Source organism: Hippichthys cyanospilos, chromosome 20, assembly GCF_059441005.1.
Source record: "Hippichthys cyanospilos isolate Australia breed blue-spotted pipefish chromosome 20, RoL_Hcya_1.0, whole genome shotgun sequence".
Classification (NCBI taxonomy): domain Eukaryota; kingdom Metazoa; phylum Chordata; class Actinopteri; order Syngnathiformes; family Syngnathidae; genus Hippichthys; species Hippichthys cyanospilos.
The window spans coordinates 14,410,393-14,427,500 of record NC_142388.1 but is presented as its reverse complement, the minus strand read 5'-3'; the positions used below and the strand labels follow the sequence as shown (position 1 = coordinate 14,427,500).

At 40.1% G+C, this 17,108-nt stretch overlaps 1 protein-coding gene across 1 annotated transcript in view; it reads left to right on the top strand.

Annotated features, from left to right (window-relative positions):
* mdn1 (midasin AAA ATPase 1) overlaps positions 1 to 17,108 on the top strand; it is a 197,189-nt gene that overhangs the window by 47,621 nt on the left and 132,460 nt on the right. The window contains exons 19-24 of the mRNA XM_088402728.1: positions 155 to 251; positions 332 to 445; positions 10,405 to 10,552; positions 10,720 to 10,827; positions 11,372 to 11,523; positions 13,885 to 14,063. Coding sequence (XP_088258854.1) covers positions 155 to 251; positions 332 to 445; positions 10,405 to 10,552; positions 10,720 to 10,827; positions 11,372 to 11,523; positions 13,885 to 14,063 — 798 coding nt within the window. The remainder of the gene's footprint in view (positions 1 to 154; positions 252 to 331; positions 446 to 10,404; positions 10,553 to 10,719; positions 10,828 to 11,371; positions 11,524 to 13,884; positions 14,064 to 17,108) is intronic.

Here is a 17,108-nt window from a genome sequence, read left to right as displayed (position 1 = left end):
GCTAGATATACTGGCCCTCTAGAGATTTCCTTTTCCAATAACGCTTGGCACTGAAAGAGTTAATATTACTACTGTTAAATGTCGAATTCAGAATTCTATTGTATGTAATTGTGTTTTTTTTGTTTTTTTTAAAATTCTGTTTGTTTTGCTTTAGCTGCCCTTGTTCGACACCCAGACTTCCGACTGTTTGCCTGCATGAATCCAGCTACAGATGTGGGGAAAAAAAACCTCCCTCTTGGCCTTCGGAACAGGTAAAGTGGTGTAGACCTACCTTGAACTTTAACAGTACTCATGCTTAATTGCAATGGAGTTAAACGTTTATTCTCTGCAGGTTTACAGAGCTGTATGTAGAGGAGCTGGAGAATGAGCGAGACCTGCAAATCTTGATTTCAGTCTACCTCAAAAACCTGAATCCCCACAGGAGTTTAATCGATGGAATCATCAGGTTAAGATAACATTTATTTAACAGAAAAGCGACTTTTGTGTTTTTGACACTTCAAAAATGGCATAGGCAAATGTTTATTCATTACAACATGTATTATTGTTTGAAAAATTTGTCACGTACTCTTACCTGTGTAACGTACAGTAAGTAAGTGGTTCACTTATTGTGACTGTACAGCATTGTGTATTAGAACAGTTGTCCCCAACCTTTTGATCACCACGAACGGGTCAACGCCTTAGATTTATATTGCGGGGCGGGGGTAGGGGGTGGGGTGCTGGCTGCATCAAAAAAAACACATCATCCTTCTCACTATGTATGTAATATCAACAGCGGCCAGAGGCGGCGCCAAAAAAACAAAGATCAAGCACAAACGTATGAACTGTTAAAACTAAATCATCTCCAAAACATTATTTCGGGTGCAGCCCACACGGTCCGGTACTAGTTTATCCGAGGACCGGACCGGGTGTTGGGGACCACTGTATTAGAGGATTCCGTACGGGGGGTCAGAATTGTAACTAAAGTATTCACAAATGTGTATTTCAATTCATAAATGCGTATTTCAATCCACAAATGTGTAACCAAAGTCACAAATGCGTATTTCAATTGTATCAAAAGTGTTCACAAATTCAGTGACGTGCGGTGAGGTTCATGGTTGGTGAGGCACTGTATCCTATAGTGTCAGATTTACAAATATATAAACCAAAAAGGGTAGCTTATTCAATTGGCTACTGGTTATTTCATATCTCATCAGCATTCTTCACAAAACACGCACGCACACACATGGTACATATTACAGATATTTAAAGGGAAAAAAAAAACAAACCTGCATTTGCTCTACACCACAGGTGTCGAACTCCAGTCCTCGATGGCCGGTATCCTGCAGGTTTTCCGTTTTTTTCTCCTAAACACACCTGATTAGGATAATTTTCAAGCTCCCCCAGATCTTACTAATGAGCTAATAATTTGAATCAGTTGTGTAAGAAATAATGTTCATAATAAGCAGCGGTGCATCACTAATGTGTTGGCCGTTGTAATTCTATAATCCATACAACATACAGTAAATGAGAGTATGGAGTGGTGTCAAAACCACAGATTTCAATTTTGACCTTCAGTGAAATATTCATTTGTTTTTAAAACGTTTATTCTGACACCTAAATCAATTCAACACAGATTGCTTAACGAAAAGCATGAAAAGAAAAACAAAGAATATTTAAGGCCAGAATTTAGATATGACCCTCTTGAGTTCTCCAGGGTTAAATATTCTATTGTATTATTCTTAGTCTAATATTTTTTTTTATAAGATTGAAATTAAAGCTGTTTGTGTCTGACCTTTATTTGTAGATGAAGTCCATGCACAATATCCCATGTTAGTCCAGACATTGTCACGAGTTGAGAACAAACAGCAGGGACAGCAGTAAAGACGGTTTTTCGAAGGACGACCACATAGCCATTCTTTTCGGGTGTACCACTCCGTTTGAAAAGAGCGCGTTATTTTCTGTCCCGTAGTTTGAAGCAAACCCTTTTAGCTCTGGCGTCGGTCAACCTGTGCTAATCACATCCACTTTTGACTGAAAGTCCAGTTTTGAGAAATTTTTAAGCTTAAATATATAATCCTCTTCCGTTTTGGCAGTCCAACATCGCAAAATACAAAACCAATAGCACTTGACTCGCCTGGTGCCACTACATAGAAGAACAGCGCAACAAGTACCCGTTTGCTCACGTACGCACTGCGGTTTTATTTTCCAACAGCAAAAGTAAATATGTCACTAACAAACATTAAACTTTAATGGTTAAAGACATTAGCCAGACTGTGGAAAATTAGGTAAAAAAAACGTATCTGCAAACATATTGGCGACATGCAGATATACGGCATGCAGCACGCGCCAGTTGCACGTATCAACCCAGTTTGTGATGATTGCGCATTCAGAGGTGAAGCTTGACTCGTTGCTGCCTCACCTCTCATTTCATCCCTGTATTTGAACAGGAAATAGGCAAATTCAGCAATTTTAACAATACAAAATGTTTAAAATTTGTCATACATAAAAATCAGTGGACAAATATTAATATATATTTAATTTTATAATTCTTTATTTTTTTTACTTGTCATGATGACACCCTCACCTGCCTCCCCTGACCGTATGTCACAAATGCGTATTTCAGTCCACAAATGTGTGACCAAAGTCACAAATGTGCAACAAGAACCACAAATGTGAGAGTGAAGTCACAAAAGCCTAAAGAGATTCACAAATGCGCAACAGAAATCCACAAATGCGCAACAAAAATCACAAATGTGTAACGAGGTTCAAAAATGCGCAACAAAATCCACAGATACGTGGCTGATGTCACAAATGCGCAATGAAAGTCTAAATATGTACAGTGGGCCCCCGTGTTACGAACTTAATCCGTTCAGCGGCTACGCTCGTAACTTGAACTGCTCGTATGACGGGCAATCCAAACCTATGTTAATTAGTGAATGCGTGCAACGCGTGCAAAAACCTTAGGTAAAAACATCAAGACTTTATACACATATTAAAAATGACTAACATAATCTACTGTACAGTTAAATTAAATAACATATACAAAGGAAAAATGACATTTACCTTTGGGGCGACGTGACTTGAGCTGGGTGGAGGCGGAGGGGAGCAGAGACCAACCCGCAGAATTTATTTATTTATTTTCTTAAACGGGAACTTTTCTCAGACTAGAACATATCACCGGCGATTTCCTTCTCTTTAATCCATAATAGAAGAAGCCTCTCAATTTTGTTGTCGATCGAGGTCCGTCCCCCGGCAAGCAAAGTCTTGCCCTTAGAAGATTGCCGAGCGGTTCCGTCCATACTTACGAGCAAGGTTAACCATGCGTGCGCCTCCTTCGTATTTTTTTTTTTATTATCACCTGCTTGGTTTCTATTGTCATCATCCTCTTACTTCTTCCTTTACCGCCACTTGCATTTTTAGAAGCCATGTCTAACAGATAAAATTTGCAAAGTCTTCACAACATTCCTTCCTTCCGGCTTTCACTCATTTTCTCTCCTTCCTTCCATCCCGACCAGCTGTGCCATCAAGCTAGATAAAGGCGTTCGGCCAATAGCATATCGGCATTTCTGTGATTGACGTGACGCCGGCCAATAGCATCTCCGTGAGTGAGACCCACTGTGACCTTAATCGACCAATGGCATATTGGCATCTCTGTGACTGATTCCGTGACTGACACCGTGAATGAGACAGTGACTGTGACATTGTAAGAGCAATAGCGTTCAACGTTGCCGTGATGAGCATTAACTTCTGAGGTAGTTGACGTAGCAAAGCGAAAATAAATGTACTAACGTGATGGCTGGCATGTTGTATTGTTCGTAAGATGGAAGGTTTGTGCGTAAGTGGGGGACAAAAAACTCCGCGGTCCACGCTCGTAAGTCGAAATGTTCGTAAAAGAGGGTGTTCGTAAACCGGGGGCCGACTGTACATTGATTTGTATGTAAACACATAGTTGAAGGTCTGTAAATAGGGCGATCTACAAATGTTTGGCTTTCTTCTGAATTGGCTGGAATCTTTCATGTGACTTTTGCTACAGTCCTGCCACGGCACAAGATTAAAAAATGTGTGAGGAGATTTGTAAATGCTAGAAGGGAGGTACAAAAGCGTATCTGGGCACTTGTGTGTGGCTCCATAGTTTTTCATTCCAACTAGCAGGGGACGCTACTAGTAACTCAAAAATTCACAAAACCGGCTTGAAGACTAGGTACAGTACTTAAAGTTGTTTGGGTTTTGTTTTTCGAAAACAAAAAACAAAACATTAACCTATCTTCTATTAAATGGTACTGTCTAAGTACCATTTATGTAATATTCTTTACATTTGAAATTATGTAAAAATAAAATGGAAATGAAATGTTAACACATTAACATAAGCTAATAACAAAAAATGGATAAAGTTTCCCCACTCCTGCGAATTATACGCCACATTCAACAGTGCATTCCCTGCTTTTTTTTTTTTTTCTATAGTGGAACTACAGTATCGACACTGTTTTTTGCTAATCAAATGAGTTTGGTCACACGAAATGAATCCCCCAAAACCAATTCCAAATTGTGTTATTCGAAATGGGAAACAAATACAGTTTCAATGTCCGCAACATTTACTTTTCGTTTGAGACTGCCTGTTGTATAAATTATATTGATTAGAGTGTGAATATGATTTCCCATATCGTCCATTAAAAATGCATCTCTCTGTACTACACTCAGCACTACAGTGAACCTTCACTACTTCGTGGTAACACTATCGCGGATTCACCACATTGTGAATTTTTTTTCCATTACACAGATTGACAACTTTTTTTTTTCCATAACATATTGAACTTTTGCAATAACTCTGAAGCATACTGCTCCCGCGAAGGCTTGTACTGAGCCTAAACACCATCAAAAAATGATAATTGCTGAAGGTGATACTTCCCAAAAGGAAAAGTTACGCGGCCGTGGCCCGCCATTTGGGAGTGAATGAATCCACCGTTCAATACATCGAGGATGAGGCCAACGTTAGACGACAGCTTCAAAAAGTGCAGGGTCATTTAAAATATGAAATTAGTAACTATAAATGTCGATTGGATTTTTAAATGGTTATTATTCTGGAGTGAAAAAAAACGTTTTCAGACTTATCGTAATTGAAAAATGACTTGTCTGCATGAGTGTGATGGGTGAAACTGAGATCTCGAGTGCAGGACAAAGGCCAGGTGTGGCTCTATGTCAGTAGGATGGATGCGCAAGATGTCTTGTAAGTGAGAGTAACCAAGAACCAAGTAACCAAGAATGTCTTCTCACACAAATACGTCGAACCGGACAAGCTTAGCATTTTCTTACCAAATGCTCGAATCTCTCGGAAACTTGTCCTTAATCCAGCTGTCAGTAAAAGTTGGCGATATAAAGCTTCTGGTGCTGAACGCAGCTCACTGTGTCACACTGCAGCTCAACTTTCCTCCTTTTGTTGATTGTCGCCATTTTAGAAAATTAGGGGCTCATACAGTCAATTACTCATATACTAATTTGCTGTTCCTAATTGAGCCTAGAGATGGCAGCATTTAGCACACGCAGGTAACAGCGCTGCTGCCCAAAGTATTCATTCTCTAAGCGGGCCGGACGTTATTGATTTTATGACGGAGGCTGCGGGCCGGATGGAAATTGACCACTGGCCGCATTTGGCCTCCGCGCCGGACTTTGTACATGTCTGAATTAAAGTGTAATCTGTACATGATCAAAGATGATTACAATGGAGAGTTTACACTTGCAATACCATCCATCATATTATAAAAGAAATCTAGGGAAGAGGTTTCCAACAGTCTGGTGAATGTCGTCTCTGCTCCTTTGATCTCTGCCTCCTCTGCGTTTGTTGACAACAATAGCGCCGTGGTGCGCTTCATTACCTATACGGCGCGTGCCTGTGGAGTTTTGATCTACTCCTGCCTTAACTCCCACCCCAAAAGCACATTCGTGTCTGTCATCAAGCGCACTCACAGCCAAAGGCACGCACGCACGCACAGGCACACATTTTCCGGACAGAGAGAGGAGCAGACCTTCGCCAGACCGTTGGAAATGTCTTACCTAGATTTCTTTGATAATAAAATGGTATTTCATGAGTGAACTCTCCATTGTAATAATCAAAGTCAAAGTCGATGTTATTGTCAATTTCTTCTCATGTGCTTAACATTTAAAGGAATCGAAAATGCGTTTCTCACTATCCTTTGCTTTTTACATGTACAATAACAAAGTGCAGGTGGGCAAGACGAGACAATCCTAAAACAAGTTTCTTAACAATAGTAATGTGCAGTATGTTAGGGCTACTTTGCCTAGTTTGCTAAACTACAAAATAATACTGAAAAAGAAAACCAGGTATGGTAAGAGTATGCCAAGAAAAGACATAGGTAGCAGCGTATGACAAGACAATCCAACAGTACGAGACAAAGTAAGATAACTCTGATTTTTGTTGTCCCAGCTGTGTGCATTTGAGGTAGTTGTTATAGCTGTAAGTGTAATCGCTAGTGCAATTGAAGTATAATTATAAATAAATATGGCAGCAGCAAGTCTGTGCAAATTTTGCAAGTGCATGAGCAAAGTGTGAGGTTGGGGGGGGGGGTTCAAGGACCTAACCTTCGTCTGCCAGCTAGGTGTTTCTTCTGTTTCTTCTGACTGGGGCTGACTGTGGGAGGGTTGAGGGGAGAGAGAGAGATTTCAGCTGTTTCATGGTTGGGAAAGGGGGAAAGTTCAGCAGTCTCACGGTGGATATAGCTGTTCCTGAGTCTGGTGGTGCGGGAGCGGAGACTCCTGTACCTCCTTCCGGAGGGCAGGAGGCTGAACAGACTGTGTGCAACGTGACTTGTATCGGTGACAATTGTGATGGCTTTGCGGTTGAAGTGGTTGGTGTACAGGTCTTGCAGGGAGGGGAGTGGAGCACCAATAATCCTCTCAGCTGTCCTGAAGATGCATTGTAGAGCCTTCCTGTTATAGTCAGTGCAGCTCCCGCCCCACACGGTGATGCAGCTGGTGAGGATGCTTTCAATGGTTTCTCTGTAGAATGTGGTCATGATGGGTGGCGCTGCACTTGCCCGCTTCAGTTTGCGCAGGAAGTAGAGACGCCGCTGTACTTTCTTGGCCAGAGATGCAGTGTTGGTGGTCAAGGAGAGGTCATCGCTGACGTGCACCGCCAAGAACTTGGTGCTGCTCACCCTCTTCACTGCAGCATCGTCGATGGTCAGTGGGGGGTGTTGGGTGTGGCCTCTCTAGAAGCTGACAACCATCTCTTTGGTCTTGCTGATGTTTAGCAGGAGGTTGTTGTCTTTGCACCATCTGATCAGAAGCTCAACTTCTTTCCTCTAGTGGGTTTCGTCGCCGTTGGAGATGAGGCCCACCAGTGTTGTGTCGTCAGCAAACTTCACGAGGTGGTTGGAGCTGTTGGTTGCTGTGCAGTCTTGTGTCAATAGGGTGAAGAGGAGGGGGCTGAGCACACAGCCTTGTGGGGCCCCCATGGTCAGTGTGATCCTACCTGAGATGTTGTTGCCAACACACACCACTTGAGGCCTCTGGCTGAGGAAATCCGGCAGCCAGTTGCAGAGTGAGTTGCTGAGGCCCAGTTTGTCCAGTTTGCAGGTTAGTTGTTGTGGTATTATGGTGTTGAACGCTGAGCTGAAGTCTATGAACAGGATTCTCACGTAGTCTTTCTTGTCCAGGTGGGTGAGTGCGGGGTGGAGGGCAGAACAGATTTCATCATCTGTGGTTTGCTTTGCCATGTAAGCGAACTGGTAACAGGTTGGGGGGGCAGGATGGATTTTATGTGTGACAGGACTAGTCGTTCAAAGCACTTCATGATGATGGGTGTAAGTGCCACCGGACGAAAGTCACTGAAGCAGGATGGGGAGGATTTCTTTGGCACAAGTATGATGGCGGCAGCTTTGAAGCCTGATGGCACAATGGCTTGCCTCAGGGAGGTGTAAAGATGTCTGTAAAAACATCTTTCAGTTCCTCTGCTCTGGTTGGATCGGGCAATTTACGGGACAGCTAAGCCTAATGACGTTGAACGGGGGGCTTGTTTACATTGTACTGGTGGGCGATGACGGCGCAAGCATTAATAGAAATATGGTTCGGTTTATTGTTATGGAGTTGCCACCTTCAGTTGTGAAGTTGTAAGCAAAATAAAAGCCACGTTGTTGAGCCATATGAGTCTGCTGCTTTGTGAATGAGGTGCGCAACCTACATAGTCTCTCTCTCTCTCTCTCGCTCTCCCTCCCTCCCTCCGCTCTGATGTAAGCCATATGAGTCTGCTGCTTTGTCAATGAGGTGCGCAGCCTAGTCTCTCTCTCTCTCTCTCTCTCTCTCTTTCTCTCTCTCTCTCTCTCTCTCCCTCCCCCCCCTCCCTCCCTTTCTCTCTCCCTTTCTCTCTCTCTCCCTCCCTCAAGTTCACGACCTCCCTCCCTCTAACAAGTTCATTACTGTACAGTTTAAGGTTTAATAATTTAAGATTTAAGTAAATATGTGTAATGCAGTAATATTTGTCTTAAATATGTATAGCTTCAGTTGATTGAGTTGATTTTTTTTTTTTTTTTTTTTTTAATGTGAAAATTTGGGGCGCAACTTTGCGGCTTTTCAGCTATCACGGCCGGCTCCGGAACATATCTATCGCGATAAACTAGGGTTCACTGTACATTTAATATGTACACTTGTTAATGTGTTCACATTTTATTTTTGCATAATTTACAATACACTAGTAGCGTCCCCTGGTGGTTCGAACGAGTAGCTATGGAGCAACACACAAGTGCCCAGATATGCTTTTCCAAATCCCCTCACATATTTGTGATTCCTGTGCCGGGCAGGACTGTAGCAGAAGTCACAAGGAAGATTCCAGCAAATCCAGGAAACCAAGTGCAGATTGCCCTAATTATAGACCTACATACGCATTCAACTATGTGTTTACAGTACATTTAAAAATCAACGTACACATTTTGGCTTTCATTACACATTTGTGACTTCAGCTGCGCATTTGTGGATTTTTATTGCACATTTGTGGATTCTGTTGCGCATAGGTGACACTTGTGACGCATTTGCGATTTTTGCTGCGCATTTGTGACTCGCGTGTGACTTTGGCTACACATTTGCGGATTGAAATACGCATTTGCGCCTTCGGCACACATTTGTGGATCGAAACACTCATTTGTGAATTGAAATACGCATTTGTGAATCGAAATACGCATTTCTGAATACTTTAGCGACAATTCTGACCCCTTAATTCCACACAATGTTTGGAGATCATCAAAATGAGCAGACAAATCACTGTGGGTTATGTAAGCAGGTACAGACATGTCGTAGCTTGCTAAACTTACATATGGAGCCTGAACAGTCACAACAGCACAGTCAATTATTTTATTTTGGAATTGTCCATTTTTCTTTAAAACATGGTTTCTTATGTGACAGTCATTACAATGGATGTAAAGGCAATAAGTGCAGTGACAAACATAATTTTTGATGCATCAATTGAGTTTTATTTATAATTAATCAAGCAACATTAACACGTTTAAGTCCCGCCCATATTATACATATGTGTGTTTGTCTATATGTATATAAGGGGACTTGACATAAATGTTGTAACTGATCACCTGCCTGTCTTTGATTTTCTCCAAAATTATTTATAAAAAAAAAAGTTACAAATGTTACAACAAATCTTGAACATATCACAAAAAAAGACCAAGAACGCAATATGCCATTACTGCCCTAAAGACTGCTTTTGAATAAAAATTGGTCTGAGGTTTACTTAATTGAAGACCTCACGCCATAATCTCATTATATGTTAAGCATTGCCCATTAACAGTAACAACAAAGCATCAAGACTTGAATGTCACGGAATAACCGAAGATGCGGAACTCAATTATTGTAAATATAAAAACAAGGAAGTAAATCTTGTAAAAACAAGTGAACGACAACATTAGCACGCATTATTGGAACAGGAGTAATACACAGGAAACACTGAAAATTTTAAACTGCATCATAAATAATGGGCCTAAAAATGATTTATACAGAATATTTTATCAATGACAAAAATATTGTCAGATATATTTTTAAATATAAATATATATATTTGTGTGTGCACGTATGGATATACGTATTTCTGTATTTGTATTTATGAATATATGTATTATTGTATTTACTGTGTTTATTAATGCATACTGTATATCTATATTTATATGTAAGGTACATTTAGAGGAACATGGCCTATGTGGTACGTCATACATGTTCTTCTTAGGAAGCCATAAACTCTTATGTGTGTTAGTTAACTTAGGAAAAAAAAGGTTTTGGAAAATCTAGAAGACAGACCTAAATGTGAACTAAATTTACTGTCATTCTTTAATCAGTGTCGGATTATTGATTTGCATTGAATTATGTTGCTGAATGTACATATACGTTCATCATACTAATGCTTTCCTGTGTGTGTAGTTTTTACCTGGCAGTACGAGAAGAGGCCACCTCACACCTTGTGGATGGAACAGGTCAAAGACCTCACTATAGCCTGCGCACACTATGTAGGGCACTAAAGTATGTGGCAGAAAACCCATGCAATATTGTGCAGCGCTCAATTTATGAGGTAAGAAGCCAGAGAACACGTTACTTCACAAATGTAATTCAAACACTAGTTAATTGTTCCCTTTCTGCTAAGTCTAGCTAGTTCTGTTTTTACTTACTTTTGTCTCGAGCAGCTCTAACATTGGTATTTACCTTTATAATGATGATGCACATATTTCATGTTTGTAGGGTTTCTGTCTCAGCTTTCTAACTCAGCTAGACAGGACATCCCATCCCGTGGTCCAGAAACTGATTTGCCAGCACATTCTGAAAGGGAACACCAAGTGTCTTAATCGAGTAAGAATTTCGCCCAAGTGTTCTGCACCTTCACTGGAATGGCATGTGATCTTTGACAAAGTTGTGGCACTGGTTTTACTGAATAATTATTGAAGGCCTTCCTAAGTGCTTATATTTTACCTTTTTATGAATTCTTTGTTTTTCTGACTTTAAAAATACACAATAATGAAACCACATCAGCTTTTCTCAATTTAAAACTACACAATCATGAAACTATATCAGCTTTAATCCCTTAAAAGGGACAATGTGTAAAGTTAGACCACTTTTCATGACCAGCAGCAGGTGGTGCTGCATTTGCCATTGTCCGTAGCTAGTGCCATCCCCCATGTAATATCATGATAACTAGACCTACGAATATGTTTAAAAAATACTGTTGGTTGTTAACACATTTATAACACATTTATAATTTTTTGAAATGAATAATCATTTAATTTAATAATTTATTTTAATGAAAAACTGTCTATTACACATTGTCCCTTTAAATGTCATTGGTATTACACTTTTCATACTTTACATACTCATTCATTCTTTTTACATATTTCAGCCCATTGTGGCTCCCATAGGCAAACCATGTGTGGCAGTTGAGGGCTACTGGGTGTCTCAGGGAGACTTGGAGCCAGCTTTAGATCCCAGCTACATTCTCACATCTTCAGTCAAACTCAATCTACGGGACCTTGCAAGAGTGGTATCTGCAGGGTAGGTATTATTTGCAGAGTTTTTTTTCACCAGCATGCACTCATACTGCCATCACAGGAATGAGGGAGGGAGTTATTCTTCTCTTTTTCTGAAACAGAGCACAGAGATTGAACAAAACAGTGCCATCTATTGGACAAACACACCCACTTAATTTTCAATACCATTAAAGTGGTGGCTCGGTGTGGCTGTTATCACGTCTGCCTCACAGTTCAGGGACTCGAGTTCAAATCCACCACACTCCGACTTTCCTGTGTGGAATTTGCATGTTGTCCCCGAGCCCGCACAGGTTCTCTTCGGGCACTCCAGCTTCCTCCCACATTCAAAAAACATGCATGGCAGGTTTATAGGACACACTAAATTGCCCTTAGGGGTGATTGAGTGCTTGAATGGTTGTTTGTCCCTGTGTGCCCTGCAATTGACTGGAAACCAGTTCACGGTGTCCCCCACCTACTGCCCAAAGTCAGCTGTGATAGGCGTCAGTAAGCCTGCGTCACCAATAATGTAAAACAACAACAAAAACATTTCTTTCCCATTGGTTTGCTGGAACTCTTGTTTGTTTGCATTGTTTGTTACATCGTCTTGTTTGTTTACATTGTTTTTCACTGGAACTTTTTTTTTCCCCCACAATATTTTTAGATTTACAGTGATCAGGCACCATTTGTTGTATACCTGTCAAGCACAAATAACCTCTCTACTTGATAGAGAAAAGTCCAATATCTCCCCTGAGGTGTTCAAAACTCTGTCTAGGCAATAGTTTGGTAAAGATATCAGCTATTATGTCATTTGCTGGACAATACTGAAGTTCTATTTGTTCATTCGGCACACATTCACGGATGTAGTGGCAACAAATGTATGTATGTTTGGTCCTAGAGTGATTAACAGGATTTTTTGCGATTGCAATGGTTCTTTGGTTGTCTTCCAGGATCACTGTGGACATAGCTTCCACTCTGAGTTCACTCAGCAATGCTTCTTACATTGTGACTGGCTCTGTTACATGATACAAATCAGCATGATGGTCAACAGTCACTATATCAGCAAACCCATTACTCAATCACTGACCATATAACCTACCTGACAGAATCACCTTTGGCTTTTGTCTACTATAAACGATCCGCTGCTTTGGTTCCTCCTGTAGACTCAGGGTTGGAGGCTTGACACCTACACATACAGATCCTGTCTTGTCGTTGTGGCATATGTAGGACATAACGCTAAAAACTCCAGTTCAGCTCTGGCTCGATTCCACTCCGCGTATTAAAATTGATATCTGGGCAATGTTAGAAGTGTCGTGCTCTCATCCATTGAGTTGGACTGTGCGATGAAATATTTTCTCTTTGTCAGAAGCTGCAACTGTGTTTCTGCTCAGACTTCCATTCAAAAAAAAGTGGCCTTTTGTTTGTGCGAACTGCCTCACACATTTTAAGCATTAAGTTTTTGATAAAAATCCCCCTCTGGAACTGGCCTGGCTGTGAGCTATTCTGCCACAGTAAAACTGGCCTTGACAACAGCCTTGCTTTGTGATTAGAATTTTTTTTATTAGAACCTGCAGAGATTTAAGACCTTGTTTTTATTCTTCCACCTTGTGTAGCCTTTGTTTCACGTCCTTGTTCTTGTACATGTGTTTCATTCCATAATGTAGTCTGAGATTATAATGTTTCATTACGGCCACACTTTCTCCACTCGGAAGAAACACGGGTTTTCCAGCAACCTGCGTCAACATGTAATCCGACTCCAACCTTGTATGAAACCCCCAGTTCTCCGTGTCGATCTTCGATTTTACCATTTTTGATGGGTGTCTGAAAGCTGACGTTTGCTGTTATGCTAGCAAATGACTTGTGATGAGTAAGGAAGTGAAGCCACCTACCGCTTGGGTTCGCCACCGTTGCTTTGAGAGAAATGAAGTATTGGTGTGTTTAAAACGCCAGTGGTCTGCAAACTACATTAGGCCTGTGTGCCAGTTTTAATAATAAATCAGTATCATCCCAGGTGACTGCAAACCTTGCCGGCCAGATCCGGCCGGGCTGTGACTGACACGTGAGATATTTTCTCAATGTATTTTCTCAATGACACACAGTAAACAACATTTCCATTTATATTTGATAATATACTGGAAATGATTTTGGACAAATGTAAACACTGTCATAGTCTTTTACGAGGATATTCAATTAACACTGTTGTTTTTTACCTAAACGCCAAATAGCTACTCATGTCCCATAATATTTTTTCTTTGTTCTGTAAATATGTGATACATTTCTTTGTCGTTTAGATCTGAAGTAAAATGTTCAGTTTTCCCAATACATTTGCAAGTGCTGTATGTAAATTTAAGAATTAAATATTTGCTCATATATGCTTAATTCATTGCAGAACTCACCCGGTGCTGATCCAAGGAGAAACATCTGTGGGGAAGACAAGTCTAATCCGTTGGTTGGCTACATCGACTGGTAACCATTTTGTTCGAATCAACAACCATGAGCACACGGACATTCAGGAGTACATAGGATGCTACTGCTCAGATGACAAAGGCAAATTGGTGTTCAAAGAGGGTAAGCGTATTCTTCAGATCTGTTATGTTCTTGAAATGTCTTAGTTTGTAATCTCTTAAAATGTATCAACGAATAGCTATTGATATTATTTACCCTATTCGCAGATGGACTACCCTTCAAGTATTTATTTACTGTGACTACTTGATCAGTTCCATTAGGATATCAGACAAAAAAAGTGGGGAGTTTGCAATTCACTTTGCATGGAAACATTAGGTTCAGCTTTTTATCCATTATAAGAATATTTCAATGTAAATCACGAGTGTCAAAGTCAAATGGACAGGGGACCAAATTAAAAAAAATAACTACAAGCCGAGAGCTGGACTGATCGAATATTCATTGGGGAAAAAACATCAAAAACTACTAATTGAAATACTATATGATCGGATGAATGAAGCAATATTTTTTTTCGGCTCTGCCAGTACTTTTTTTTTTTTTTTTTTCAACAGGCACAAAAGACAAACTTTCTTTGAATTAGAAGCCCCTTAACATGCAATTAAATGAAGACACCACCAGAATTTTCTCAGGGAAATGGCAAAAATAGGCTGATTTTTTTTTTTTTTTTCAAATAAACAAATATCAGTTTCATCAATTTTGTATCAGTCACTTATGTGAAATATGTTTTAAAACTTAATTGTAATTTATTCATTTCTATCATATTTTGGCGTCCATTTTTTCTTAAACATCAGGCACTCACTGTTGACTTATCTGTGACATTCCTGCAGGTGTGTTCTGATCTAACCAGTAGAAGAGCAATAACTGAATCTCTCTCTCTCTCTCTCTCTCTCTCTTGTTCTCTCGCTCACTCTCTCGCTCACTCTCTCGCTCTCTTTCTCTCGCTCTCGCTCACACTCTCTCTCTCCCTCTCTCTCTCTATCTCTCTCTCTCTCTCTCTCTCTCTCTCTCTAGCACTCGATCTTCCTCCAGGCTCTGCAAAATCAAGTCACTGTGTCTACTGCACCACCTGGTGTTGAAATGCCTGTCATAAATCAAAATGAAATGAATGCAATCATTTACATCAAACCTTAATTCTGTACCATTTTAGGTGGGCCGGATTAAAAAGATTAATGGGTTGGACCTGGACCGTGGGCCATCGTATTCCCACTGCTGACCTTGTTGATACTTAGCTATAGCATACACAACTTCAGCATACATACATGCATGCAAATCATTGCAGAATTTCTAGAATCACCAGCCTCTGAGCACCTTCATGAAAGTGAAATTTTCTGGATAAAAAGTTGATCACAGCCATGACACAAAATAGTCATTCCAAATGGCAACTTTATGTGGTAGTCAGCAACAGCTAGCAACTTTTTTTTAATAGATCGAGGGTAAGGAAAAGTTATGGAAACACTTAATTCTGAGGAAACTGATGGAATCACCCTGTAAATTTCCATTCCCAAAACTAACATTTGCATCAGATTGTTAGCCTGCCATTAAAAAGGAGTGTCACATTTTGGAGAGCTGCTGCACCAAGTGGACTGATATCATGGCCAACCCAAACCAACCCATGAGCTGTAAATTGAAACAAAAGAGAGGATTATCAGCCTTTTTTTTTTGTTAAGGAAATCATCATGTAGTGTTGCTAAAGATGTTGGTTATTCTCAGTCAGATGTCTCTAAAATCTGGACCAAGTGTAAACAAGGTTGGCTGTTAAAGGCAAGCATACTGGTAGACCAAGAAAGACATCAAAGTGTCAAGACAAAATTCAAAACAGTATGTCTTAAACACAAAATCCATAGTTAAACAAATAAGGATCTCATGTCTGCGATGCAATTGTAAGAAACCGCCTGTGAGAAACAAATGGATTTACATATAGGATAGCTAAGTGAAAGCCAGAATTAACACCTAAACAGAAATAAACTGCAAAATTCTACAAAATTAAACAACTGCTTGAACATCTTCAGAGACTGGTGATTGCATAATTTTTGCCAGGGGTTGTATCCACATCGTTAATACATTGCACTTATTAGCATGCCCTTCAAATGCAGTGAGTGTGTGAGTGTGTGTGTGTGTGTGTGTGTGTGTGTGTGTGTGTGTGTTTTAAACAGAAACCACAAATTTAGCCCATCATTTGGTGTGGAGTAGCATGCTTTAACTGCTGATTTTGAATTGTAATTTTTTTATCTTGAGGTTCTCAAAATACAAGAAATTAATTTGCGGTGGAACTCATCTTCAACAAAATCATATTTGCTGCCAGAACTTTCTCACAACAGGGGACTTTTCACTATAGCAAATTTATGTCTCGGGTCTCGGATGTAAACATAAAAAATGTGTTGTGCAATCTACAATTTGACTGAAGTTAAAAACTAAACATTAAAAAAAAAAAAAGAAATTGCCAAATCTACAAGAATACAAAACAATAATTGTCATACTTACATCAATTTCTTGCAAAATGTCTTTCACTCTGGTTCATCCATCTTTCATCTTCATTACTTTTATCCAGTCTTCAAGTGTTGGCTTGGTTTAATCTCCGCGCGACTGCTCACATTAAAATTATTTCAGCAACCACGCCCCTCCGTGTGGAGTCCACCCAGACCAGATTTTACACAACGCGTATTTTCTGAAATTTCTTTACAAGCGGACAACATGGCGGACGAAATGGACCATTCGCTGCTACAAACACCTTTATGATTCATTTGAAAAGGAATACCGTCATCTAAATGCTGTACACAACTCCTGGCGAGCACCATGTTGGGGAGCGATGAGGAGTCTGGATTGTTTGTATCTACTAGGATTCTCTACCTCTGTTATTGAGTGTTGTTGTTTATATGCTGTAGATTACATTTACTGCCACCCATAGTATGGGAGAATATTGTCTGACCATGGGGAAAGCTGCTCCATGTATTAAGCCTGCAAAATGCGTGCCGAAGCGTCAAGTATAAACCAAGCTAGGCTTTTCCTGCAGGCTCGTTTTCACCATGGTGAATTTCAGTGCAATGCAAATGCAGAGAAAAACATTTCGTATTATGCAAAGGGAGATTTTTCCTTGTATGAGAAAATAAAAAAGACGTGTGGATATTTTTCCAGGTTTTTTTTTTTTTTTTT